The sequence below is a fragment of the Bubalus bubalis genome, chromosome 14 (genome assembly GCF_019923935.1).
Source record: "Bubalus bubalis isolate 160015118507 breed Murrah chromosome 14, NDDB_SH_1, whole genome shotgun sequence".
Taxonomy (NCBI): Eukaryota; Metazoa; Chordata; class Mammalia; order Artiodactyla; family Bovidae; genus Bubalus; species Bubalus bubalis.
This window is the reverse complement of record NC_059170.1, coordinates 2397034-2424965: the sequence shown is the minus strand read 5'-3', so window position 1 is coordinate 2424965 and position 27932 is coordinate 2397034. Positions and strand designations below refer to the sequence as shown.

General features: G+C 43.9%; 1 protein-coding gene across 2 annotated transcripts in view; it reads left to right on the top strand.

Annotated features, from left to right (window-relative positions):
- Nucleotides 1-27485, top strand: part of TSHZ2 (teashirt zinc finger homeobox 2) — a 493538-nt gene extending 466053 nt beyond the window's left edge. For both annotated transcript variants that reach the window (XM_044927507.2, XM_044927506.2), the window contains one exon: nucleotides 19449-27485. In XM_044927507.2, the coding sequence (XP_044783442.2) occupies nucleotides 19449-19450 (2 nt within the window). In that variant the 3' untranslated portion in view covers nucleotides 19451-27485. The remainder of the gene's footprint in view (nucleotides 1-19448) is intronic.
- Nucleotides 27486-27932: the final 447 nt, after the last annotated feature.

The following is a 27932-nucleotide window of genomic DNA, read 5'->3' as shown; positions in this document are numbered from 1 at the left end:
TCCTAGCCAGGACCCTTCAGACAAGCCGACCACATTCTCTCTGCCTCTGTCCTCTGTCCTCCTCTCCAAAGGACCTAACTCACAGCGCTGTTGTGAGGATTAAATAAAGAAACAGACAAAAGCACATAGCGAGCACGCAATCATTACCTAGTTAGCTATAATTCCCTGTTACTCACTCAGCAACTGTTCACGGCACCCACTACGTGTCAGGCGCTGTTGAAAGGTCTAACAGCAGCCACTGAAGCCGGCGAGAAACATCCCTGGCCTCGCACGAGAGGTAAGACAGACGGAAAACAGGGAAATCAGAAGCGCAGTATCACATCTCGTAAGCAATGTGTCCATTAAGTGAACTCTCCAGCTCTTCGCTTAGACAAATTTCTGTCCTTAGCTGAGCTGATCTCTCAACTTGAAATACTACCTGCTTCACCTTCACATGTTAGAGTCTTACGCCTGTCTTCAAGGCCTAACCCAGCTTTCCTCTATTTCGTTATTTGTTTCCTGATTCTTCCTCTTTTTTTTTAGTTCTACGGTCTCAGAGCTCCACCTGATCTTTTTTTTTTAAGTTTTTTTTTATTTTGTTAATTCTTTTTATTTATTTATTTGCTATGGTTGCACTGGGTTGTCACCGCCGCCTGTGGGCTTTCTCTCATTGTTTCAAGAGGTGGTGTGAGAGCTCCCGCTGCGGTGGTCCTCTCATGTCTCAGGCACAGGCTCCAGGCACACGGGCTCAGTCGCACCGAGGTATGTGGGATCTTAGTTTCCTGACCAGGTGGGGATCAAACCCATGTCCCCTGCATTGGCAGCTGGACTCGTAACCACTGGGAAGAACCCCCAGGGAAGACCCTTGACTCTTTTTTATTTAGATGGGATGACTTCTTTGTGCTCCCTCCCACTAAGAAGGTCCCAGGGTCTTCTCCGTAATGCTGTTACCTATGGACACATCCATTACTGGCCCAAGAAGCTTCCAGAGCAGCTTCCACTTCCCTTTGGTGACCCCGATCTACTTTTTGGTTACATGGTCTACCATCTTCACTAGATTATACACATGTTCCCTGCAAGCCGAAGCCAATCTGCCTCACACGCTTGCTGAGACCCTCTTCTTGAGTCAGGGCCTGACATGAGTAGATATGCAAATGTTCATTGAACAAATACGTCGATAAACAGCCACGTCTCTCTTGCCGAATCGTGATTCTTAGAAGGCGGTGACTATGTCTCACCCCTTTGATATCGGTTGCCATGAACCGAGACTTAATGACACTGGACGTATTTGCTCAACCAATGGTTTTGCTTGAGCTTCTGACCTGGTCTCTTCTTCAGTGCTTCCATCTCACCCTCTTTAAGATACATTCCTCTATCCTTGGAGACCTTCTCACTATATTGCAAGAGTCACGTGAAGATAAAAAGAAAGAACAAGAACACACATAAAGCATTTTGGTTGCCTTGACAATGAAGTGCTTCAAACATCACAGAGATTGCTTCTGGTTGCCAGCAGCTACTCCCTGACTTTTCTTGAACTTACGCAAAACCCATCTGCCCTTCTCCTTTTGTTGTTGATGACTTAGTAAGAAATTATTACTAATTTTACTGGAAAGGAGACTCTGAAGACCACATTTTTCTCTCTAGTACTCATGTGGGCTGCCCGGAAAAGAAAGCAAAAAGTGTCAAGTTGCGGCTTCAAGTATTTATCCCTTCCCTACAATGTTCTTCTTTTCTTTCCCCTTTAACATTATTTCCAGTCTCAGAAGCAAAAAAAAAGAAGAAGAAAACAATGAATCTTTCTCTACCAACCTTAAGTACACATCTTGGGAAACAGATTGGAAAATCTTTCTAGAAAAAATTGACCGAAATTCCAAACCAATACACTGTATTGTTTATGTCACTCATGAAAAATTTTATGACACTCATCTAGGTAAAGAACAGTCTCAGGATTTTACATAGCATTCTCAGAGAATGCAAGTTCGCCAGGAACGGTTCTTCTTCAGGATGGAATGTAATTTTCTCAATTTCTGGTGCATAACCATCTAGATCTAAAAGTTGACCAATTAAAACACCCAAATGTGCAACAGGGAAGTAAGCATTCATGTTTTTATAAGCCATACGTTCCAAACGTGTTTTGGAAATTGTATCTATTGCGTGCCCCATATACTAGATCAAAGTAAGAATTATTTTAATGAAAATCTCTGTAATAACCTCAGGGAGTTGGTATATCTTAGCTCTGTGCCCCGACCACAGTAGCTTTCTTTTAGTTCCCTGAACAAGTCAAACTCCTTTCTGCCTGAAGGCCAAATATCTGGGGATTTCTCTAAGAATTCTCTTGTCTCAATTCTTTGGCTGGCTTAGTTTTAACCAATTCTTCAGGTCCTGGCATTGAAGACCCTCCTTATAGAAGTCTGTTGTAGGGCTTCCCCGGTGGCTCAGTGGTCAAGAATCCTCCTGCCAATCACGGGTTCCATCCCTGATCCGGGAACCGCGGGCCACAACCACTGAGCCTGCGCTCTGGAGCCCAAGCTCCGCAACACGGGAAGCCGCTGCAATGAGAAACCCCAGCAGCACAGTGAAGCGAAGGCCCGCCCGCCACTAGAGGGCAGCACCACGGCGGCACAGACCCAGCACGGCCAGTATATACATTCGTCACCTTTTTTAAAAAGAAAAGAAGCTCTCCTGTAGCATCCTCTCTCTTCTCCAGGATATGCTACGCGCACACTAAATTATAAATCCACGCACTTTTCCCTGCAGTGTTCGCCTCCACTGCAATGCTTTCATTGCTTGTATGAGAGCATTGCCCAGGCGTTTTCTTTCCGGGACCATAGCGATGGGGATCCTTCTGGTCTTGATCGCCACGTAGGACCCTGAGCGCACTGCAGAGACCCCGTAATTAACTGAGTAGGTTCATGACAGGATTGAATGAATGACTAAATGATTGGGCTTGCTAGTAGAGTCTGGGGAAACCAAGATGGGGAGAGCTTAGGAAGCAGGTCAGGCCTGATGATGGATAGACTTAGGTTTGCTCGAGGGAGTGTAGTCTGAAAAATAAAGATCCAAATTATAGTCAAGAAGAACAGCCAGGGTCATGACCAAAACAAGCGTGCCTCCTCAAGTGTGAAGGACAAAGGGAAGTTAATAGCCCCAGAGGAGTCATGAAGCAGGGAGGAGCGGCTTCAGATGCAACTTGAGCGGTGGATCAAGGGAAGTGGTTTAGGGCTCAAACTGTGCGACGTCTGAGGGACTCTGAGTCCCTGCTTTACGTGACTCAGGGGCCAGACTTACACCCCAATGGACAGTCTGAGCTCTCACGTCAAACTTGACTAGTTTTTTGACCTTGAGCCAGTTACTTCATCTTCTCTGAGCCTCAATAGCTTCACCTGCAAAATGGGGACGTTAACCCCTGCTTCTTCAACAGTACCCCGTCTGTATAAAAGAATGGTGTGTATGTGAAGGTTCCTGCCACAGTTCTTGAAAGTCCTTCTACTCAGGTCTTCCAAGAAGCTTCGACTCAGCCACAAGGCCTGTTTTTCCTGTGTTTTGCTCAAGGCGTGGGTTGTGTTAGCATGTGGCTCATCCACCCTGTACAGACTAGAAGCTTCTTGAAGGAGGAAACTTGTGTTACTCACATAATTCTGTTAGACTCCTGGTGGCATACAGGCAGAATGGGGGACAGAAAGCTAGCTCTTTAGAGGTCCCAGGCAAGAATGAAGACCGTGGAGTTATCACTCTGTTCTAGGGCCACATATGATCTTTCCCAGGAGATCCACGGTTTGGAAGTTAGCTGACGTCTCAAAAGAAACACTTGCTGTGTGTTGAATGAGTAGACGAATGAGTGAATGAATGAATTTGCCATTCGTTATGCGTGGCAATAAAGAAAAAGAAATTTAACTTTGTCTTCGAGATTTCTGAATGCCTCTGCCAACAGCTAAATCTCTTCCAGGGAGGGCAGATGGCGGCCTGTACAATGAACAATTTAATCTTTAGAAAATGGAACAACTTTGCCAGCAAACTCCATTTTTCTCCACGAACACATTGTCAATAACATGTGCTCCCAAATATGTGGGGAAATTGATGACTGGGCCCTGATTTATGGAAACAACAGCAAATTAAATGATTTCTTAGCTTGGGGTCCTCTGGACCGGCCATGACTATTTTTCCCTGTGCTCTAATAATAGAAGAGGGCTAATTAAAATGCCTTGCTGCCTGATTGTGTGTGTGAAGTAAAGAAAGAAGACCGTCCAGTGCATCTTAATTTAAAACCAGGAGGGGAGAAGCCACTTATGTGATAATGAAGATTAACTTAGGCTGGCACTGGGGCTCCCTCCTCACATAAAGGCAGATATTGAGGGAATCCTTCATATAAACACTTTGGGGACCACTTATTTAGTGCCTTGTAAGAAATTTTCTTGGCCTGGGTAGACTTGAGGCTTTGGACGTGGATGAGAATAGACCAGTGTTGGAGGAGGGAAGCTCAGAGAAATGGAACTCTCTAGACAGAGAGCACGTTGGATGTCCCAGACTATTTCTGAATCACAGCCTGGTTCAGAAGGAGTCCCTGTCCTAAAACTCCTCCTTCTCGAAGGATGATTCTAAACTCATATTTGGATCAAGAAGTTTTTTGAGAATCTGATGAGAGCTACAGATCCTCTCTCCAGAAAAAATAAACAAGTGTGTGTTTACAAATGCATACACACACACACAGAAATTCAGAATTTGCTTATGGTATCATGTCTTTTCTTTGCCATAAACTTGAACAACTTCAGCAACAATTTCTAAGCAAAATTCCAGGCATCTCCAACCTTCCTGCAATGCTCATCCCAGGTTAAGAATCTCTTGATTTAAAAAGCCTTTGGTTTCTTGGTTGTTGTTTAGTGGCTAAGTCGTGCGTGACTCTTTTGTAACCCCATAGACTGTAGCCTGGCAGGCTCCTCTGTATGTGGAATTCTCCAGGCAGGAGTACTGGAGTGGATTGCTATTCCCTTCTCCAGGGGGTCTTCCCGACCCACGCAGATTCCTTACCACCGAGCCACCAGGGAAGCCTGACTTTGGCTTTTGCCCGTCTGGGCTGCCTTTGCTCTGTCCCCATCAGTGGCCCAAGCCCCTTCCCGCACTTGGGGGTTTTTACCTGCGGATGCTCCATGGGACACGTCAGCCTCCGGGTCCCCGTGGCTCGCCCTTTCTCATCTCTCAGGTCTTAAGTCAAACGTCAGCTCTCAAGAGACCTCCCGGGCCCTTCTTAAGGACAGTCACACCTACACCACTCACTTTTCCATCACCTGCTCACCTTCTCCACCGCACCCACCCGCTGAGGCCTCCCACCTGCTGCAACAAAATGCTGCAGACCGGCTGAGGCAGCAGAAATGCATCTCCTCACTGTTCCGAGACCAGATGTCCAAACCCAGGTGCAGCAGGCGGCTCTCCCCGAGGCATCCCTCCTTGGCTTGCAGACGACCGCCCCTCCTGCCTCCTCACTCGATCTTACCTCCGAGCGCACACCCAGGGCCTCGTTATTCCCTAAGAACACCAGTCAGCTTGCATAGGGCCCACCCTGATGGACTCAGCTCACCTGAACACCCGCTTTCCAGACCCCAGCTGCGAAGCTAGCCACATCCTGCCTACCAGGGTTTGGTCATCAACACGAATTTTGAGGGCACACGGTACCATCCGTCAGGCTGGCTTCCAAGCTGGTTGTCAATAAAGCTTTTGTCGTGATTCCTGTAACACCAGCGTCATTATCTGACCACTGCCCCTGCCCCTGGCTCAGAGGGAGCAGCTGGTCGCCATGGAAACCCTCCTCACGAGCTTCTCATCAATGTCCCCTCCGCAGAAGAGGAGAAGTCCACCCCACGCTTCCTTTATAGCTCTGCTTGGAAGGAGTGAACGTTTTCTAGTAACTTTTGTAAGGGAGACATTTAAAATACATAGCATTGCTCCTCAACAGCTGATCCGGGGGCGGAGGAAAGCCTTGAATTCCTCTGAGAAAGAAAGCCTGGTTCGGTGTGCTCTCAGAGCACCAACTGGATCCAAGACGGAAGGGTCCCCTGGCAGGGCTGACAAGGCTGGGGCAGGGGCACAGAGCCTGGCGCCTCCTACACTGTGTGACCAGTCACTGCATGCTCCTCCGGGTCCGCTGACCCTTTGTCAGAGGTGCTATTCATCATACGGCTTCGTTTTGCTGTCAGGGCAGTGGGGGGCTCTCTGAACCCCCCCAGCCTCAGAGCACCTGGCTAAAGGTGAATCCTCATTACCTGATGACAGCGATTGTTGGGAATACTGAGGAGCAAAGTAATGAACAAACCCCAGGAAACTGACAGTCTCGTGAGTTCTTCCTTCCTAAGGAAATTTGGTCACTCGGTCTTATAACTGGAGAAGGCGATGGCACCCCACTCCAGTGCTCTTGCCTGGAAAATCCCATGGACAGAGGAGCCTGGTGGGCTGTGGTCCCTGGGGTCCCTAGGAGTTGGACACGACTGAGCAACCTCACTTTCACTTTTCACTTTCACACATTGGAGAAGGAAATGGCAACCCACTCCAGTGTTCTTGCCTGGAGAATCCCAGGGACCGGGAAGCCTGGTGGGCTGCCGTCTATGGGGTCGCACAGAGTCGGACACGACTGAAGCGACTTAGCAGCAGCAGCAGCAGTCTTGTAACTGGACCATTTGAGTGGGGACTGGCCGCTAAGACTCGTAGACTTTATAAACACTAGTGCTTCCCGTTGTTTGGGGTTTGCTTTGTTTCACATTTGTGTGTGTTGTGAGGGGATTTAATCTAAATAGAAATGCAGATTCTGGAGAGAGGGGGAGGAGGGAGAGAGAAGGGAGTGTGGACGTTGTAATAGAATTCTACATCAGGTGTTGTATCCCGCCCCTGCAGGAACAGTTCATTGATTAAATGGCAGTAATCGACCGATCAATCAGTCATACATTAGAGCAGAAGTTCTCAGCCCCAGCGGCACGTTAGAATCCCCTGGGGAACTTTTAAAAGCCCCAGCTCCCAGCCCATACCCCAGGCCAGGAGAGGCAGAATGTGGTAGATTCTGGGGATCCATGGGGCCCCGGCACTGGTGTTGAAAGACTCCCAGGAAGCCCCGCCATGGCTCGGGGCCAGCGCGGAGAACTCACTCAGAGGCCTGGGTGCAGCCAGGTGACTCGAGGGGGCGCTTACTGGTTGTGAGCTTGGATGGCCTGCTGAGCAGCTCTGAGCCTCGACCGCCTGTCTTGAGGATTGAAATGCAACAGGTGTCGCTGGTTAAACACTTGGGTTCCAGGTCAGGAACATATGGAGTTGGGACGTCCCTGGTGGTCCAGGGCCTAAGCCTCCATGCTCCCAACGCAAGGGTCCAGTTCAATCCCTGGTCGGGGAACTAGATCCCATGTGCCGCAACTGAACGTTCCCATGCTGCAACTAAGACCAAATAGAGAAACATGAATTTAAAAAGAAAGAAAGAACTGCTGGGTTGATAAATACCAGGTGTTTCTCAGCATCACCATGAAAGCGGGGCCTCCGTGTCACCGTCTGGCGGAAGCAGGGAGGCTCCCTGGGGTCACGCAGGCTCACGTCTGTGACTCCACAGAGGCTGGAGCAGTGGACAAGGCATGAAGTGGAGCTCCCGTTTCCTTATGGAGGGAAACCCCAGGGGCCAGAACTGGGCTGGCCCTTCGTAGTCCCATAAACAAGGCATCCTACCCTTGCCCTCATAGACCCTGAAGGCTGGCGGGCGAGGCCAGCGTGACACCGCATTCACACAAACCAACGTGTTATTCACGACGAGTAAGAGAGAGGAAGTCTGGGGACCTAGTCTAGCTTCTGGGAGAAGGAAAGGTCCTTCTCAGGGCGTGATATTTAAGAAGTGGGTGAGGGTGCCACAGGAATTACCCAGGCAGAGGCATAAGAGGACACCTCCAGCCCAGGGGACTGCAGGGGTGTGTGTGGGGCAAAGCCTGTGAGGAGGGATGGAGCCTGACATTTCTGAGCAGGCTCCATTTAAACCGTAAATAATTGAATAAAAGAGCATGTTTTTGTTGCTGTTCTTAGAGCATCTCCAGGCACTCAGATGTACTTTGCAGGACACGGGTGGAGTCAGATGAGAGACTAGGTTTGAAGTCCAGACAAATCTTAATTTTGCTCCAGATTCACTAGAAAATATTTGCATGGGCAGGGTTGGTTGGGGTGGGGGGGGGGTCAATTAAACCTCCTGAAGCTCTGCTTCTTCATTTGTAAACAGGAAATAATCAATCCTATCTTCCCAATCTGTTGTGAGGATTGGTAACTACTGGTCGCAGTCAAACCAGTAAAGGGTAACAGGTTATCATTACGAAACACTGCGGCCTCTTGGTGACAGAAAAACCTGGTTCAAATCCCAGGTCTGCCATTTCCCAGGCCTGTGGTCTTGATCCCGTTACTTCAATCTCTGTCTCTCAGTTTTCTGACCTCTGGAAAGGAGGTTCATAAGAGCTACCTTTGGAGATTATTTTAAGAATTAAAGAGAACAATTGAAGTCAAGCTTCAGACGAAGGGCTTCCCAGGTGGTACAGCGGTAAAGAATCCGCCTGCCAGTGCAGGAGAAGCAGGAGACCCAGGTTCCACCCCTGGGTCGGGAGGGTCCCCTGGGTGGGAAATGGCCACCCCCTCCAGTATCTTGCCTGGAGAATCCCACGGACAGAGGAGCCTGGCGGGCTACAGTGCCCGGGGTCGCAGGGAGTCGGACACGGCCGAGAGCACAAGGTGCAGACAAAGAGCGGCAGGAACGAGAGGATCGCTCCAGGCAGGGAGGCCTCTCCAACAACGGGAGGGCGGGCCTGTTTTATCTACAGACGGTGTCCAGTCCATGCGCCTCCGTGCCCACTGTAGACGCCTCGCGAACAGTGCTGCCCTGGGCTTAGACGCCTAACCACTGCGGTAAAATCTATTCCAGCGTTCATTTTCCGTACCTGGCGGGCAAGCCGGTCTTCCTAAAATGCGGACAGCTCACATTTAGGCAGCAGTGGAGTCCCCGAGCTGTGTCCACGCAGTGACTCGCATCTGGTTCCGAGTTAGTTGTAATAAATAACGCTTGGCTCTGCGCTCCCACCTAGAGAAGCTGGGCTCCACTGTGAATCGTGTCTCTGGCGGTGTGGACTTTAAGCTGTCCAGGTTGCTTATGGCGGTGTTTGCCAGCATCTAGACCCCTTTCAAACACTTTAAGTGCCCTTTTGGAGTATATGAATGTGGCTCAATAAAAATGGGTACAGAAAAATTGCTTCCTTTCTCTCCTGTATGACCCTGCACCAAAAGCAGCCATACATGAGAATTACCAAATGTTAAATACATAATAATTGCCAAACACGAAATTATAATTAACACTGAAACCAGCAGGGTTATCTTCCCTTTCCATTGTCAGGATTTTCTCCTGATCTTTGCCACCCTTCTAATTTATCTCTTGAAAGGATGATAACAGTTGGACGGTTTTTCAGTCCTTATCATTTTTCAGGATATAGCTTTACTGAGCAATGTGTCTTTAGAAGAGTCTAGTTAGTTCCACTGACATCAATAAATACTGGCTGGAAAACAGGCTTTGAAATCATACAGACCTAGGTCCAAATGCTGCTCTGCTACTTACTAACTGACCTTGATGTTCTTAACCAGGCCAAGCCTCTGTTTTCTCATTAATAAACAGGGACAATGAGATCCAGAGTCAGGGATTAATGTAAAAGGGCTTCCCTGGTGGCTCAGTGGTAAAGAATCCACCTACCAATGCGGGAGACGCAGGTTCAATCCCTGGGTCAGGAAGACACCCTGGAGAAGGAAATGGCAACCCACTCCAGTATTCTTGCCTGGGAAATCCCATGGACAGAGGAGCCTGGTGGGCTACAGTCCATGGGGTTGCAAAAGAGTCAAACATGACTGAGAGACTGAACACTACATCATCATTAAGTGCAGAGCTTATAATGAGCACTGAATAAAATGGTAGGTGTTCTGGCTGCTTTCTACTCTCATCTTCTTAATATCCACATCAAATGTTTTGAAATGCTATTTTATCCTTTTTTTATAAAAGGGGAAAACTTTTCTTAGCTTCACATCTGAATTGACAACTGATTTCTTTTCAACATATGTTTAATGCCTGAACTAAAGAGCCTCTTTCTACTTAGTTTTTGAAGTTTCCAGTAGAAAGGAAGAATCCATTTTCTAGGATCCAATGATTACTTACTTTCAACACATAAGCAGAATTTTATGCATGTATTTTTTTATTTATTCTACACATTATTCAATAGCACTTTAAAGATACCATATTGTATGCAATGCAATAAAATCATAAAAGAAAATCATTTTTTTAAGTCTACATTTTACTGAGCACTTACGGTAAGCCAGGAACCATTTGTGAAAGATACTCTTTTCATCCTGATTTTGCAGATATGGAAACTTAAGTAGAAAAAGGGTAAGTCATTTCCCCTAATGTCACCCAACTAATAAATGGAAATGTCTAACAATTAACAAAAATGGCAAAGGAAAAAGGAGAGACATTATGAAGAGAAGTTAATGGATATAGACTGTTCCCTTCAGAGGCTGTCCAAATGGTTGGTTGAGCCACAGAACTGACTCTGAGCTCCCTAGCAGTGAAAGCAAAAATGGAAGCTTGATCCACTCTGAGACTGGCCTTTTCCATAAAGAAAATCTATACCAGGATTTAAGAATAAGCCACACCTTTCCTGATACCTACTGTCTAGAAGAAAGTCCTTACATGATTTTGTGATAGAGTGCAAAAAAGATCATAGGAGGTTCCCATAATTTTGTTGCTGTTGTTCAGTCGCTAAGTTGTGTCTGACTTTTTGCGACCCCATGGACTGAAGCACACCAGGCTTCCCCGTCCTTCACTATCTTTCAGAGTTTGCTTAGACTCCTGTCCATTCAGTTGGTGATGCCATCCAATCATCTCGTAATGAACCAAATATTTAAAACTGAAACCATTTCCTTCTGTTAAAAAAAAAAATTCAACCATTCCTTTCTGCAAAAAAATGTGTTTTGCTTAACACTGGGCTCCATCTCTTTTTAATAATTATTCAATCCAAGCTTTGTCAAAGCATCATACTGTGAAGAGATTCGTGTTAAAAAGCATGTTGGGGGGAGGGAGAGGAGCCTGCCTCGCTCTGCCTTATCATTTTTATTTAGACTGACGTAACTTTGGTTATAATTAGGGATAACTGTACGGCAGTTAAGACTTCATAATCCCATCATTAGTTGTCAAGAGACTTTCAGAGGGCAAACCCTCATGCCACTCCTTTCATTTCCGCTTCTTAACTACTTGGGTAGCCTGAAGTTGAGGCGTGTGCTTTAAGGAAACGCTTTTCTGCTGCCATGGAAATCTTCCAAGCTGCCACACAACCCAGGGCCAGATGACATCAGTGACAGGACCCCCGCCCCCCGGAGGGCCCCGAGGCCCCCGCCTGACGCCTCTGCTGCTGCTGGTCCCCTCGATGTCCCCTTGTATCTGCCAGTTTCTGTAACAGCCATCTTGCACACCATGGCTAAGATATTTCAAACCATTCCAAGGGCCGCCCATTAAGTAGACAAAAGGGAACTTATTTTTAAAAATTATTTCTAATTTCCCCATTCCATCAGACACTGGAAGTTGGTGATATAGGACAGAGGTCAACTTAGATGTTTGCCCTGACACTGATTTAAAAAACAAAACAGGGAGAAGTCTCCTCCAGTGTTAAGGCTATGGACAGTTGACAGCCTGGTTTGTGTCATGAAGCATACATCACGCATTCTAGACACACAGTTGATTTATCACAAGTTGTGCTTTAAAAGAGGAAGTTCAAAAGTTGAGATTTTCCAGTGTGTCGATTATGACCTGCATGTTGTCTGCATTTAGATGTCCCAAGGAGGAGACTATCATGATCAATAATAGTATCATGATCAATAATAGTATTGTCTCCTCTTCTCCAAGGGTCTAATCAAACCCCTTCAACAAACCAATTTTTTCAAAAAGTGTTGTCTCATGGGCACAGATTCAACATCGGGAATGGTTAGTTTCTTGGTTAAAGATAAAGGCTCTGAGATACCAAACATACACATTTCTATTGAATATTGGAATATCCAATTCCACTTATTACCATGTCACCTTGCATAAGTGATGTCAATTAATTTAAACCAGTTTTTTTCCTCTGTAATACTGGATACCCCATTGGGTAATTAAAATAGTTAATGAAAATAATACATAAGTGGTGGGCCCAAAATTAACAGTCACAACCGACTCAGCAGTAAAGAATCTGCCTGCCAATGAGAGAGATGGGGGAGAACGTGGGTTCAACCCCTGGGTTGGGAAGATCCCTGGAGAAGGAGATGGCAGCCTCTCCAGATTTCCCTTGCCTGGGAAATGCCATAGACCATGGAGCCTGGCAAGGTACAGTACATGGGGTCACGAAAGGGTCAGACACGACTGAGCGACCGAACAACACGAAAAGTCATTCTCGCCATTCAGAAACTCAGACACTTCCTCGTATCTCTAGTTTCTTTTGTGACCTCTCTTTCCCAGCAACCACTCTGGGTCTCTGTTTTCCACGGCCGGAAAACTGCATGGAAGAAAGAAATCAATAAAAGGCAAGACTACATCAGATGGTATTTTTAAAATATCACCCACCTACTCACATGAAGCTGTGTCTGGCGTATAAAATGTGGTCAATACATTTGAGCAATTATTTTATTCATTCAAAGACTTGAAATTGGTCCACCAAAGTTTAAGGGTTTCTGCACACAGTCTTCTCTTAGGAAAAATTAGATGAAGCACTAACGATGAAATTCACCGATGTAGGTAAGCCGATTTGGATTTTCAAATTTTAAAATCAATTTGAAAAAAAAAAATAGTAACTGCTATTACTATAAAAAAATAGTAACTGATCCCTGGATTACACAGTTAAAATCACTTGTCTCCATTTCTACCTGGCCTCCTTGTCAGTCTTTTTTAATAAAACATTTCACATATCTTTAGCATTTATATCTCGGTCTCTTTTTTTTTCATTTTCAATCAAATAGTTTCAAGCAGCCCTGGGTTAGGAGTCAGGTGTCCTAACCCCATCATTTAATCCCCATGGGAGCAAATTATTTAAACTCTTTATCTTTGTGGCTACTAATACCTAGCCTATATATTTCAGCGGAGAATATACTTACGACCGTGCTTTGAAAAATGTAAATTGCTTCAAAATGGGGCTTCCCAGGTGGTGCAGTGGTAAAAGAATCCACCTGCAATGCAGGAGACCCAAGAGATCCCTGGGTCAGGAAGATCCCCTGGAGAAGGAAATGGCAACCCACTCCAATATTTTTGCCTGGAACATCCCATGCACAGAGGAGCCTGTCGGGCTACAGTCCACAGGGTCCCAAAGAGTCAGACACAACTAAGCAAATAAGCACACACACAGATTGCTTCAAAATAGCAGATTAAATTACTGTTTGAAGTTGAAAGCACCAAACAGGTGGCAGATCTTCTTGATGGCCATTTATGTTTTCTTAAACTAATTGTTTAGTCGGTTCTCTTTTTTTCTTTACATGGTCTCTTTCATAGAATTCGAGAAGAAGGGTTCTACTGTAAATATTTTAAATTTTCTTTTTCATGTTTGAATAGATAGACCAAATTATTGCCTCTCAAAATTCATTTGCTCAACAAATATTACCAAGTACTTACCATGTGCCGGACATCAGCTAACATGCTTGAGATACAGATGTATGCGATGCACACAGCCCCCACCTTCCTAAGGTGTATAAGCCAGAGTAGGAGGTGGACACATATATGTAAATTAAAATTTACATATATGATGATGTAGGTAATGGACATGGTCCCAGAAGGACAACATAAAAGGTACAATATTATAACAAAGCAACCGCAGCAAGTTCCGTGGGTAGGAGGAGACTTCTCTGAGGAAATGACATTTAAATGAAGACTTCAAGGATGAGAAGGTGCTAGTCAAACAAAGAATAAGAAGACAGCATTCTAGACAGAGGGAAGAACGTACGGAAAGACAAGGAGGTACGTTTCAGATACCGTCAGAAGGCCAGAGTTGCGGCTTCCCTGGTGACTCAGTGGTAAAAAATCCGCCTGCCAATTCAGGAGACACAGACTCTATCCCTGATCCGGGAAGATCCCACATGCCTCAGAGCACCTAGGCTCCTGCATCCTGCTGTAGAGCCCAGACACATGACAAACGAGCCCACGCCCTGCAGCCGCCGAAGCCAAGTGCCCTCGAGCCCAGGCTCCCCTGCAGGAGGAGGTACTGCAGTCAGAGCCCGTGCAGCGCAAGGCTGAGAGCAGAGAGCAGCCCCCGCTCACCACAGCGAGAGAAAGCCCACACAGCAACGAGGACCGGCACAGCCAAAAATAAGTACATGAACAAGGAAATCACTGAAAAATGGAAGGCCAGTACTCTCGCACACATCACTAAGGCGTACAGATCCAGATGAGGCGGGAGACATGGCAAGACGGATCAGGCCGAAAGTCTTAGAAAAACAAGGTTTTTTCCTAAGTGCCGCAGAGGACACTGAAGGAAGTGAGCTGGGAAGAACGAGGAGGGACCGCCTCAGTCTCATCTCAGTTTTCACACGCTCACTATACACGCTCATGGGAGATGACCCACGGGACACAGAGTGGACCCGAAGCCAGTGAGAGGGGCCCCCAGTCATCAGGGGAAGGTGCACAGGCTCGAATGGGACACAGGGTGAAGATGAACATCGACTCTGGCGAGGGAGGTTATGACGAGCTGTCGAGGATGACCCCACTTTCCAGTAGGAACAACTGAGGAGTTTGCGGTTCCATTTCCCATGAAGAGAGAAGTTGGAGAGGAAACAGGATCGGGGTGGGGATAAGTGACCTTTCAGGCACCTGTGAGTTATTCACGCAGAGACGTCCAGACGCCAGTAGTACAATGGGTTGAGGTTCTAAGCTCAAATGCTAGAATTGTTTTCCACTAGGTCAGAGGTTCTGAATCAGTGATAATGTTGCCTCCCTCCAAAGGGACATTTGGCAAAGCCTAGAGATATTTGGGGTTGTCACAACTCGAGGGTGAGTGGGAATGCAACTGAAACCTGGTGGGTAAGACCCAGGGATGCCGCTAACAGCCCTACAATGTCCAGGACAGTCCCCCACAACAAGGAACTATCTGGCCCCAAGCGTAAACAGTGCCAAAGAGGAGTGATCCCAACCTCCAGAGTCTTCAAAAATGGTGCATGATGGAGGTCATGACTCCCTTGGGAGAATCTGTGAGATGTCTGGCGTTCTTGGTCCCTAACCATGAAGCACTCAGGGTAGCAATCCCAAAATACCCTTTTTGGACGATAATGCAGCTCTGAGAAGAACAGAGGGCTTCCCTGGTGGCTCTGATGTCAAAGAATCCACCTGCAAGGCGGGAGACCTGGGTTCAGTCCCTGGGTTGGGAAGATCCCCTGGAGGAGGGCATGGCAACCCACTCCAGTGTTCTTGTCTGGAGAAGTCCCACAGACAGAGGAGCCTGGTGGGCTGCAGTTCATGGGGTCGCAAAGAGTTGAACGTGACTGATCGACAAAGCACAGCACAGAGAAGAACGATACAGAGTAGAGAAAAAAGAAGGCAGGAGGCCCCCAGCAAGGGCACAGAGAAAAGGCAGAGCCAGCCAGAGTGACTTGCCGGGGATGCAGGATTCCGGCGTGGCCACAGCACAGCGTATGTAATTCTACAACCTGCTGATGGCTCTGTGCTAATACAAAAATAACTGCATCTTTTCGCCTGGCTCTCTCTCACAAACTCTGCTTAATGAACACTGCCAGTGACTTTTTCGATATGTAATTACAATTTTTATTTATTTATGGTTTATTTTTATAGTATTAGCTGAACATATTAAGGCAAAAAACTCATGCAGCAGCAAAACTTGGCCTCAACTACCATTTGAAACGGAGGAGGAAATGGCAGCCCACTCCAGTGTTCTTGCCCGGAGAATTCCATGGGCAGAGGAGCCTGGTGGGCTACAATCCATGGGGTCGCAAAGAGCCAGACGCAACTGAAGCGACTTAGCACGCAAGCATCATTTGAAAGGCAACCAAGAGTATTTGCTTCTTTGTTCTTCACTCATTCTACACAATTTTTTCTGAACAGCGAAAAAGGTAACAGCACACATTCTCATCCCCTTTCTCTTCGTTTTCTGGTTTTAATTTCCTGCCAGGTCTCATCTTTAGACCTAGAGGGAAAAAGAGGTTTCTCTTCTTTTAAGATAGGAAATTCTTAAAAAAAAAAAAAAAAGAGTATCTTGTCCCAAACTGGCCCACGATTCAGGTCTCCTTTTTATCATTCTCTTATAGTATAGAAAACAGACCTTCTGAAAGAATTCTCTTCCATCAATTGTGGTGGGATATGAGATCTCTCAGAAAGAAATAGCATCATAGTCAGGTTTTAATAGAAGACACTCATATCTGGAATGTAACTGAATAACTGTACAGACACTCTTGGGGAAATGCCTGTAAATTATTAATAATGCTAGTGTTTCACATTTTAAGACATTGCCAACCGATCACAGGCAAGATAAGAGGCAGGGTTTAAGAGACCAGAGAAATCTGAATCTGGATGCCCTTTCTTCTGCTACCAACCAGGTGTCTGCAGGTCAGTGATGCCACCTGTCTAAACCCCCGTTTCCTAGGCTGGAAAGTGTAGACATTGGTATCTCCTGCATTGCAGCATCATGAAGTTGACACGAGGTAAGGCATGGATCTCGGAGGGGTAGCATAGACTAGATGCGCAGAAAATGTCAAGTTATCAGGACAGCTGGATCCTTTCATGCTGAGGCCCCCAAAGTCAAGAAACCTGAGCAAAGAGTTACAGAAAGTCAATAATGAGGTCGGAACTGAGATCTTAGGAACTAAACAACTTCATTTGTTTCCACACAAGAGTCTGTCATGAAAGTGTTTTTCCAGAAAATGACACTCACGTACACTTGTGTGTGTTTTACAGGGAAGAGAAGGGTTATCAGACGCATGTGGGAAGGCCTAGGTTAAAGAAAGGTATATTATGTTGGACCGGGTTGGGCTTTAATTGCAGGAATACATTAATGTGTACTGTGGATTCCCAAAAAGGTGACTGCAGTAAAAAAAAATTTTTTTTCCTTTCTACCTGCTCCCCTTCCCAGAACAAATTTTGACCTAAGAGAAATCTAGCCAGAGAAGTTTGAGGGTTGATCAGATCTGGAGCTGGTCCAAGAAGTGATAGATGGAATAAGGTTCTCTAAAACTGGTATCACGTTAGCATCGAGGTCAGGGAGGAGAAACCAAGGACCACAGACAGACTGTGTGTGAAGCCGCCTCCTCGCCGCAGACGTCCTGTCTCACGATGTAAGGTGTTCACTCTTTAGGAAAGGCAGGTTTGGCCCTCCTCTTTCCTTCCTGTCTTTTCCACTTTCTCCCCTGCCTTCTGCTTACTGTATCTGCTGTAAAGCACATGGTGTTCCCAATAGCTCAGTCGTGTCCGACTCTTTGAGGCCTGACGGACTGTAGCCCGCCAGGCTCCTCTGTCCATGGAATTTTCCAGGCAAGACTACTGGAGGGGGCTGCCACTTCCTACTCCAAGGGATCTTCCTGACCCAGGGATCGAAGCTGCATCTCTTGTGTCTCCTGCATTGGCAGGCGGATTCTTCCTCACTAGCACCGCCTGGGAAGCCCCATGCCGTTGCAGCTTCTAGCCTCTACTTTCTTTTTCTTTGACTCATCTCTCTTCCTCCAACCATGGGACCATCCTCCTTCACGTTTCCAGACCTGCTGGGAGCAGGTGGGCTCCAGATCAAAGACTGCTGGGACCCTTCATATCTGCAATACAAACAGTGACAGAGGGAAGTGATTCCTTCCCCTGACGGTGGTGCCTGAGTGAGCATGGAAGCTCCTGAGTGGGACTGCCTCGATTTAAAGCCACCCACTGCTTTTCATTAGTTGTGGGACTTCAGACAAGTCACTAACCTCTTTGAGACTTTTCCTTTCTCTTTTTTAAAACAAAGTTGTTTGAAGGGTTAGTGGTAGTGGATGCAAAGCATCTGGGATCTGGTAGGTATATGATACTGGCCGCTAGTATTGCGGTCCTATGCTTTCTTACCGAGGAATCTTTTATAAAGCCTATTTTGATTATCTTGCACTCAATTTCTTTGCACACATTAAATGCCATTCAATTTTCAACTTGTCTTTGTTGTTCTACTAGAAACTTGGATATTTTCCTTTTCCAAAAGACAAATTAAATATAGGTCCTCAGTGTTTTTTCCTCATTAAAATGAGCACAACCGCTAAATAATGTGTAAGCAAGGAACACCGCCTAGATTGGACTGATGGAGATTATATGCATTCCTACAGCCGTCCAAACAGCACATATCTGGAAAAAAATTCAGCCCATTAAATACTTTAAAGCACTTTCCCACCACACACACAAAAAAAATGTTGCTATCTTTTGACTCGGAAACTTAAGTCTATTAAGGTATCTGAACATGTTGAATGGTTTTAAACACAAAGATGTTCATCACAGTTAATATTACTGAGTAAAACTGGAAGCGAGTTAAATGTACAGCATCGCAAGAATGGCTTAGTAAAGTTTGATGATATAGGTGACAGAATTCATCCCACTGTTCACAATGGTGCTTCCTAGTGAAAAGATAGAGAGGGAAACTCACACAGTGGGCCCTGACAACTGTGTAAACCTGAGGAAAATGTGTGGGGAAACAAGATACCAAAGGGAGCACCGCAGGAAGTAAATGGGAGCTCTATCCTGATGGTGGGGCCCCAGGTTAATTTTTAAATTTTTTAAAATGCTTCACAAAAGAAAAACCATACTTTTTTTTTTTTTTACTTTTAATTGTGGTAAAAAATAAAAAATACATAACATTTACCATCTTAACAACTGCTAAGTGTAAAGTTTAGTGGCTTTGAGTACATTCCATTCACGTTGTTATGCACCCATCACCACCATCCATCTCCAGGACTTGCCCCTCTTGCAAAGGTTGCCCCTGACAACGATTCTGCTTTATGTTTCTCTGAGTTTGACTTCTCTAGGTACCTTATACAAATGAAGTATTTTAACATTTTATGACTGATTTATTTTCACTTAGCATAATGTCTTCAAGATTCATCCATATTGGAGAATGTGTCAGAATTTCCTTCCTTTTGAAGGCTAAATAATATTCCATTGTGTGGATGTACCATTTTGCTTATCCATTCATCCTATGATGGACATTTGGGTTGCTTCCACCTTTTGGCTATGACAAATAATGCTGCTGCAAACAGAGTGTTCAAATATGTCTTCCATACATTATATTTTAAAGAGTGTTTTCCCCTAAGTTAGCTCTTGCTTTCTATGTCTCATTCACTGATCATATCATACTAGACTTAACTAAGACCCTATGCAGAACATTAATATCAAAGAAAGAGGTGAGCGATTTGACCATCCAGGCTGCTCCTCAGAAAATAATGTATCTTTTCTGTTGTTCTGGTTCCCGTTACAGGACAAATGCCTTAGTTCCAACTCTCCAGCCTGGATTCCCTTCACACCAGGCCTTGCCCTGCACCACCCGCTCTCCTGACAGTGATTCCTCTCGACACCCTGCTCTAAGAAGACTGCCACACACAAAAAAATCACCCCAGCCATTTCTCTTCATCCGCACTAACAATTTGGTAATGAAGTATTGATTTCCACTTCTCTGCTTATGGACAATATTAGATTTTCATTGATAAACTGCAACGGGGCTGCCTCGTCTCCACGGTCCCCTTTCCGCTGTCACAAGAAAACAAAGAGCTGCTGAAGAAGAAGAAGGACTGAGAACACTGATGTACTTATTTTGTCAGTTTGTACCACTTGACAGGAAAGGGCGGGGGAGGACGAGTCTTCAGAGTTTAATGTCCAAGTGGGCTGCCCTTAATGTAGACGCTTGGAAGCCTATTTTCCATGGTAATGTCCATTTCCTATTTATAACCCCTCTGGGAACGTTTGTCTAAAGGAAATGTTTCTGTTCAGTGCAACAATTACAGTTGCACCTGGATTGCCCAGTCCTGCCCTTGCACTTGGGAGCCATCAGTCACCACAAAGTGGAAGAATTATTAAGTTAAACCAGAGTTTGAGCCAAGAAAACCTCTGAACAATGTTCATCTTCTGGGAAAGTTGTTCACATAGTCAGGCTTAACCGTGTTGCTGCCAGTGACTTTTTCCCATGCTGTAGTGGGCATCTGTATTATCATTATCTTTATTGGTTAAAAAACATACAGTTTTGAGCATGCACCACTTTATATGAGACCTGCAAATCGGGACAATTGGGGGAATTGGGGAGATGTAGAATCAGAAAAAAACAAGAAGATGAGATCACTGCAGGGTAGAAAGTTCAGCAGCAGCCTTTTGTGGTAATTTCTTTCTCCAGGATCTGTTGTTTATGGGCTTGGAAACACAGCTTAGCTGTAGAAGCAACAGAAAGCATGAAATAGGGTGTCCATCTTAAATGTGTTCCTGCAACTTTTTTCATTAAAACTTTGAGGGCCCAATTTTAATTTGTGGAATATTCCCGTTAATAATGAGATCTAATTAAGACATCCATTAAAAGCCCGTTAAAGTTAATTTAACGTAAAAATTCCAATAGAACTGTATTAGATTTTCTCCATTAAATTAACGTTATGGATTTTTAACGGATGTCTTAATTATACGTTATTATTAACGGGAATACTGTATTACACAGATTAAAATCAGGTCCTAAGTCAACTTGGAAAAGCTAAGAGCATGCTTTACTATTAAAACCTTTGTATATCTAGTGCACTGTTTGGAAATGCAGAGATAGATCTGTTTAGTTGTGCATTTTCTATACAACTGAAAGCAACCTATAATAGATAAATCTGTTATTGCATTTAAACAATGAATTTCCTCATTCTCAAAGGACAAATAAGTCTAGATTGTGTTGTAAACTGCTACTCAGCTATAGGTGAAATATTTAAACTATTCTAGGCACAACACTAGGAACTAGATGATTCTGAAACAAACGAGTCACTTTTGTTGTTGCTTTAATTACCAAGGAAATCTCTGTCACATCTTTTAACACCAACAAAATGAAGCCAAATATCTCCAGATATATCCTCTGTGCCATTTCTCATGGCACCTGCCTGTTGGAATTGTTTTGGGAATTTTGACATGATCCCTAAATTCAACATTGGAATTTAAAAAAAAAAAAAACAACTTCTTATTTACCTCCTAGAGAAAGTGTTGCCCTTATGCCACATATAATAGCAAATTGCTTTTTTTATGGCATGCATAACCTAGATGGGAAAAAATATGGCGCTTCGGGGAAGGAGGGAAAAAGTAAATGAAGTTCCAGGAATGTCATTCTGAAGTAATGAGGCATGGACAGAAAATATACCCCTCACATCATCGGATTGAGATGGCAGTCGAAATAGCTTCATTGAAGTGTCAGCACTCATCCATCAATCAATCACCCACAAGGAAAAATAGCAACAGTACAACGGGCTGGCTTTTATGGGATTTACTCATGGGCATAGGGAACAGCAGCTCAAATGCAGCTCTGACATGAAAAGCAAGGTGCTGATATTATTTTTTATGATGGGAGGATCATAAAGTGAATTGAGAACAGCGAGGGCTGTCTTTGCTTAACCTATTCAACCAGAAATAAATGGCGCTCAACTGGAAAGGAACAGTCTTCAGATGGGTTAAGATTGAAGGGTGGACTCTACTGAGCACTGTCCTTCGACAACAAAATTCTATTAAAGGGAAATCAATGCATTAGCACTGGGGTTCTTGAAGCTGTTAAAAATTGCCTGCTCCAACCCAGGGTTATTAGATAAACGGATATAATTCAGATTCTGTCTAAACCGTCCCAAAGCAGATTCTTGAGCTCTTTCTCCAACTTGGGGAAAACAATGCGATTCTCAACTCGATGGAAATTGCTTCCCTTCTAAGAAAGAAATAAATCATCTGCTTCAACACATCATCTATACAGTTTTGTTAGCGCAATTTCTGTGGAGGGGTGGGTGGGAGGCAAGAGACAAAAATATTTATAAATTTGGTAAGACTCATGAGTCGTTGCTTGGTAACCATAAATGTCACTGCTGAGGGACAGCTGCCAATGCTCTCCTTAGGAAACAAGATCTGGGCTCTTTTTGTGAGATGCACACAGAGCTCAGTATATTCCTAGAGACCAGACCTGTCTTCATTTGGCAAGCTCTGGAAAGCTTCTAGAAACTTCCTTCTGGAGGGGAAAAAAAACAACAAGAACTCAGGAGAATGTTTTTAATCTGCTTTCACACCTTTCTCTTCCTCTCTCTGTAAATAAATAAAGTGCTGATAAATTGGAACATTCGATGGACAGAAAAATGATGGGCAAATATCATGCAAACTACACCTAAGGATCTCCATTCTGTCCCCAACCCTAGGTATCAGTGAGGGCAGGACCGCTTTTCCTTCCCTTCCCTCCTTCTAGCTAAGACCTCCCACAGGCTGCAAACTGAAATGCCTACTGAAAAAATCGTATATATGGCTACTTCAGTTTTAGGCATTTGGCCCCATTTTGTAGTTCAACAAATTCACCAAATGTACAGCATGTAACAAGACACCAGGAGCAGAAGACAGAAGAGGAAACGCAATTTATTCAGCAAATTGACTAACAAATGTTAGCGGGCGTCTGCTGGGACTTCCCTGACAGTCTAGTAGTTAAGACTCTGTGCTTCCAATGCGGGTTTGATCCCCAGTCAGGGAATTAAGAACTTGTATGCTGCATGGTACAGCCAAAAAAAATGTTTAATGATATTATCAGGCATTTATTGTATGCACAGCACTCTCCTAGGTGCTACGGGACACAAGGTGAACAAGGCACACAACATGCTGGTCCTCGGGTGTGTACAGCAGCACCTGAAGCTGGTTGATACCAGACGCCTGGGTGAGGGGCTAAATTAGGGTCCAACTCCCCTCATGCTATTTGCACTTTATACCTGCTTTTCAAAAATAATAATCTTTCTGAATAGGAAATTCGCCTTCTGAGAAGTATACAGAGAGGAAATAGTTTAAAAATAGGTCATGGCCTAAAAGCAGACTATAATCATAGAATAAATTGAATAGTCCAGACAGTCCCCACAGAATTTAAGGTCAGAACTAGATTTCTTAAACCTCACCCCCAGAATGCGCCTGCTCGGTTGTTGGAGTCTTTCATAATTAATGTCACAGACACAAGCCGCTGAATTGAGTGGAAATGCTGAAAACAAACAAATGAAATGACATTTTGGGAAGGCATTTAGATAACTCCGACTAATCAGTGAGGAGGTGTGTGTGAGTGTGCGTGCCCGTGTGTGTGTCCATGAGTATATTTTACTTTCACTGTAATTTTCCAGGGCCTATGGTCAGGGCCACAGTAAGACTCGACAATTTTCTGAAACTTCCCACAGTAAATCCAAAGATTATACGGCCTTCAAAGGTGCTTACAGCCCGTGTCTTTCCCGTCTGTCATTCCCTAGGTTATGTGACTGCTTTCCAATCTTTTTCACTGGGTTTCATTTTTCAAGTTTGTTAAATATTTTTTGTTTTAAAAAAACATAAAAAAGTCACTTTCACATTATCTTCTATTCTCTGCAACAAGAATCGAAGAGTGCTGATGAATGCTGAAATAATAACAATAAGGAAATATATTGAAGGTTTCAAACACACAAATATACACATGTAATTCTAAAGAACAAAAGTGGTATCTATTTTGAACATGCATTTGGCAAAAAAAAAAAAAATCACAAGTGAACTTTGCATTTATTTTTTCCCCCTGTGAGATGTTAAAATGCTAATTTCATTTTCTCCCTTCCTATATGTGGCACTTTCTCAAAATATCCACAAAACACTTTTAGACAAAGATTGAGCAGGAGAAAGAGACCCAGATCTCCATCCCCACAGACAGAGACATGTTTCCATTGTAGGGAACCATTAAACATTTTGAAACTTGTGAATTATCTTTAGAATTTCTATGGGGGAATTTTACCTCTTCATCCAAAGTAAAAGCCACTTATCTCCTTTGGTTTCCTGTGACAGATTCAGAAGCAGACGCAGATACACAATTTCCAGGCTCTAGTTAATCTTCTTCCAATACTTCACGAACAATGGGCTAACAGGCGTGGGTGTTTCTTCAAAATTATTCATGCGGAAGGCAGCCCAAAGCTTCAGGGAAAACTAGAAATGTTTTATGGATTAGAGGAGGACTGTTTTAAAATGCTAGTACCAGGTGGAACGTTATTTCTGCAACAGAACTTTGTCCATTTCCATTGGAAAAATATATTCCAAGTAAAATGGCTCCTGCAAGTAAAGGCACCCTGATCTGACACCTCTCAGCATACAAATGATTTTACCAATAGCCATATGATGATCATTAAGGCCTTTTAAAAAAAGCAACCTGATTGAAAAAAAAAAAAAAAATTTAAATACTCACAGCCCTTCTACAATGTTTATTTGCTTAAGACTGCTTTTGGAAGTACAAATAATAACTCTTCTGTGAGAACCCCAGGAGAAGTTGAAAAATTCTAACAAATGGATTACTTAAAAAAAAATTTTTTTTTAAATAGAAAACCCTCCCACTCCCTTCAACCCCTCCAGAAAATGAATTTCAATGCATTTACTAAATCCTGGACCTGAAACCTACATTTGTATCTCAGCCCCCAGGCAAAGGCTTATATTTACAGAACTTGAGCAATCATACGATTGTATCTCAAATATGAAGACTTTGTACAGCAATGTATTCACTTTCTAAATGACCCAGATAACATTCAGGAATTATAAATGTGTATGTATATTTTGTTTTAAATATACTAAGCTCAACCAATCTGCGGAGAAGATGTAAAAACTATTTTCATTCTGCATGGAGATCAACGCAACAGAAACATTCCAGTTTTGCAGTATAATGTTTTGGCTTATAATACATCAGATGCTAGAATGTGCATGCAAGTCAGAAAAAGCTGACATACACAACCATTCTTGTCTGGCTCAGGGTTCTTAAATGTCATAATATCTGGGGATACAATCTACTTTTTGGTCTCTGATATGCTGGTATCTTTCTAATCCCTTCTGACTTTGACTCCTAACAGCCAGGCACCATCGGCGTAAATCAGAAACTTCCAAACGCCTTAAAAATCAAGAAGGTAGTTGATCATACACAACCTTCGCACTGGTCAACCAGTTCTTACTCTGCAGAGCGCGTGTGGGTTTTTAAGAAATTTGGCATCAACCATGTTTGTGTTATATATTTATCCCCTGTTACTTCTAGACATTTTTTTTTCTTTTGGAATTGGCAGTAGGGGAGGTAGGGCATAGTGAGTTGGGAGAATTCAACCTTGCTCTGAAGGAAAGTGTCTGCCAGCAAAGAAAGGCAAACACGTTTTTATATTAGGACAGCAGACTAGTCATTTTCAAAGAAAAATGACGGCAAGCATACCTGTAGAATGTTCCATGCGAGCGCACTAATTTTCTATAACCTGCATGCTGTATATACTACATTTGCCTGTATACTAGGAGGAAAATCCAGGCTGTTTTCCTTGTGTAAAATGCAGCGCGGATGGCTGAGAACAGCAGCCTTCCGTACGTTTTTATACTGTACATATTTGTATATACTAACTATATCGCCATGTATGAACACAGATTTTGTTATATTTGCTTGTTTCTGTTTCCTACCAAACTGGCCCACAATGGGGATTCTTTTGTATAGAAAAAAAAAAATTATGCTTGTAATTTTTTTTCCTGATCATTCTCTTTCAATAGCTTACGAAAGAATTAGATCTGAGTTTACAAAGAAACGATAAAGAACCAAGTTTGTCTGTCTGCATGAGTCCATCCAGTTGCTGGATTTAAGGAGGAATCAATGTCCTAATTCAGGGTTTTCCTTTAAAGGCATGCTTTACCCCTTGGGAAAACTGCAAACTCATCCATGTAAGAATTATCCTCTTTGTATTTTATCTAATAGTGCCTGAACATTTTTTTAATGTCTTCTTAGAGGAAGAATTCATAATTGTCAAAATTTGAAACATTAGCTTAATTTTGTTTTTATGACCTCGCAATTCTTTTCCTTATTTATTCGGTTGCTATTGTAATGGGGCCCCAGGCCATTCCTGACATCGGCGTGTTCTTCTTCTGCATTAAGGATGTTTTTAAAATTACAGAAATTATTGAGCCAACAGGCTGTTTTAATCAAAACCATGTTTCACTTGTTTTTGATGATTATAAATTGTCCTTGCAATGAAAAAAAAATTTTTTTCTGCTAGGAAAATTATACCACCCTGTGGCCAAACAGATTCATCACAGAGAGGCATCCAAGCCTTCATCTCTGGGATCTGGAAAGTTCTTTCCCTGGCTGACCATGCTTTCCTTTGCGCCTGATCATCCCAAATACTAGTGCTCAATGCAGTCACTACTTGCGATTTTCCAAAGGCTCACCTACATTGTCACAGCCTAAAGACACACCATGCCCCCCGGAAATGAGGGCTTTCCAGCTTGGGAAAAAAAAACCACGGGGATTTTCAGGAAAGGTGCTCCTCCTTTTGTCCCCAGGCGCCAGCCTCCTGTCCTTCCTCCTAATTCTAAACAATTTGGTCTCGATACCCCATAGAACTCAGATCAGCCAAAAGAAACACCTGGAGCAGCCGCCGGCTGAATGAAAACGACTTGGTCTGGGCACACTCGAGATGCATGTGTGATGCTCTAGCAATGAAATAATCTCTAAAAGGAGAGGGGTTTTTTAAAAAGTACAATTTTACCACTAGAAATATCTTCTGATGGTGGAGGTGAAAATTACATCAAAGAAGCCATTATTTTTTACCTCTAAAGATTTTTTTTTAAGGAAAAATCATTCCAACTTTGAGAACTGTAATTAAAGCCCTATATAATAGACACTACTTCTTTTAGCTGTTGTGAAAAAATACCACCACCCTCAGCAAGGTTTATGCGAGCCCCTCATTCCATCAAAAAGGTTTCTATCCGTGTGCTACTTACATCCTTAAGCATGGTAACTCTTTCCTTTGTGTCAAAAAAAAAAAAATCTCTGTCTCACCCACTCAGGAGTTATTGGAAATAGACTGTCCCCATCTGAAACCTTGCCATAATTTGCATCAGGAAGTTCAACTGCCGACATTAAGGACCTGGGTGTGTTCAATTATGATTTTGCTGGAGGCTGTCCTTCATATGAATGCTGCAGACATTGAACCACCTTTTGGAAATCGGGCTGATACAGTATAACTCAGACGGGCCTCCTGACACCATTAGCTTTGCAAATGGCTTCATTTCCGTCAACCACGACTTCCGCTTTGGCTAATTGAAAAATGAAAATTAAAGGAGAGAAGAAGAAAAAAAAAAAAAAAACAAACACAGATGCACTTAAAACATGAAAAGAATTATTTATATGATAAAAATATATTTAGATTTTCAAAGCACAAGACTGAATAGAAGTGCTCTTTTTATGCTTTCTGAAGATGTTACTGTTAAATGTCTTTCTACATCAGGCTTAATAAATCTGTAATGACATTTGATGGATTGATTTCTGCCTATGTGTGTTTTTTTAAGGTGGCAAGAGAGGAGAGGGGAAGGAGGGCGTGGGGAGCTGCGCTAAGCCTTGGGAGGCCACGCCAGGAGATTATTGGTGGACTTCTCTGTTGCTCAGACCCACTGACCCACTTCTAGCATCTCCCCTTGTCTCCAGCAGATTCTTTTTTTCATCTTTTTTTTTTTTTTGTAAACGAATGCCAGCCACCTTGCTTAGTTCCTAGGCTGCCTTTGCAGACTCTCAGATCCAGTCAGCTTGTGCCTGAGTAATTTACGGTGGAATCTCAGCAGAGGCAGTGGGCAGCTGTCTCTCAAATTCAAGGACGCAGCAGAGCAGACAGACATGATGGAGAGACCCAGGCTCCTCCCCCTTGGGCCATGGCCCTGCTGTGCAGTTTCCCTGTCTGCTCCCCTCCGTTTCCTTTAATGCCCCAGGGAACGA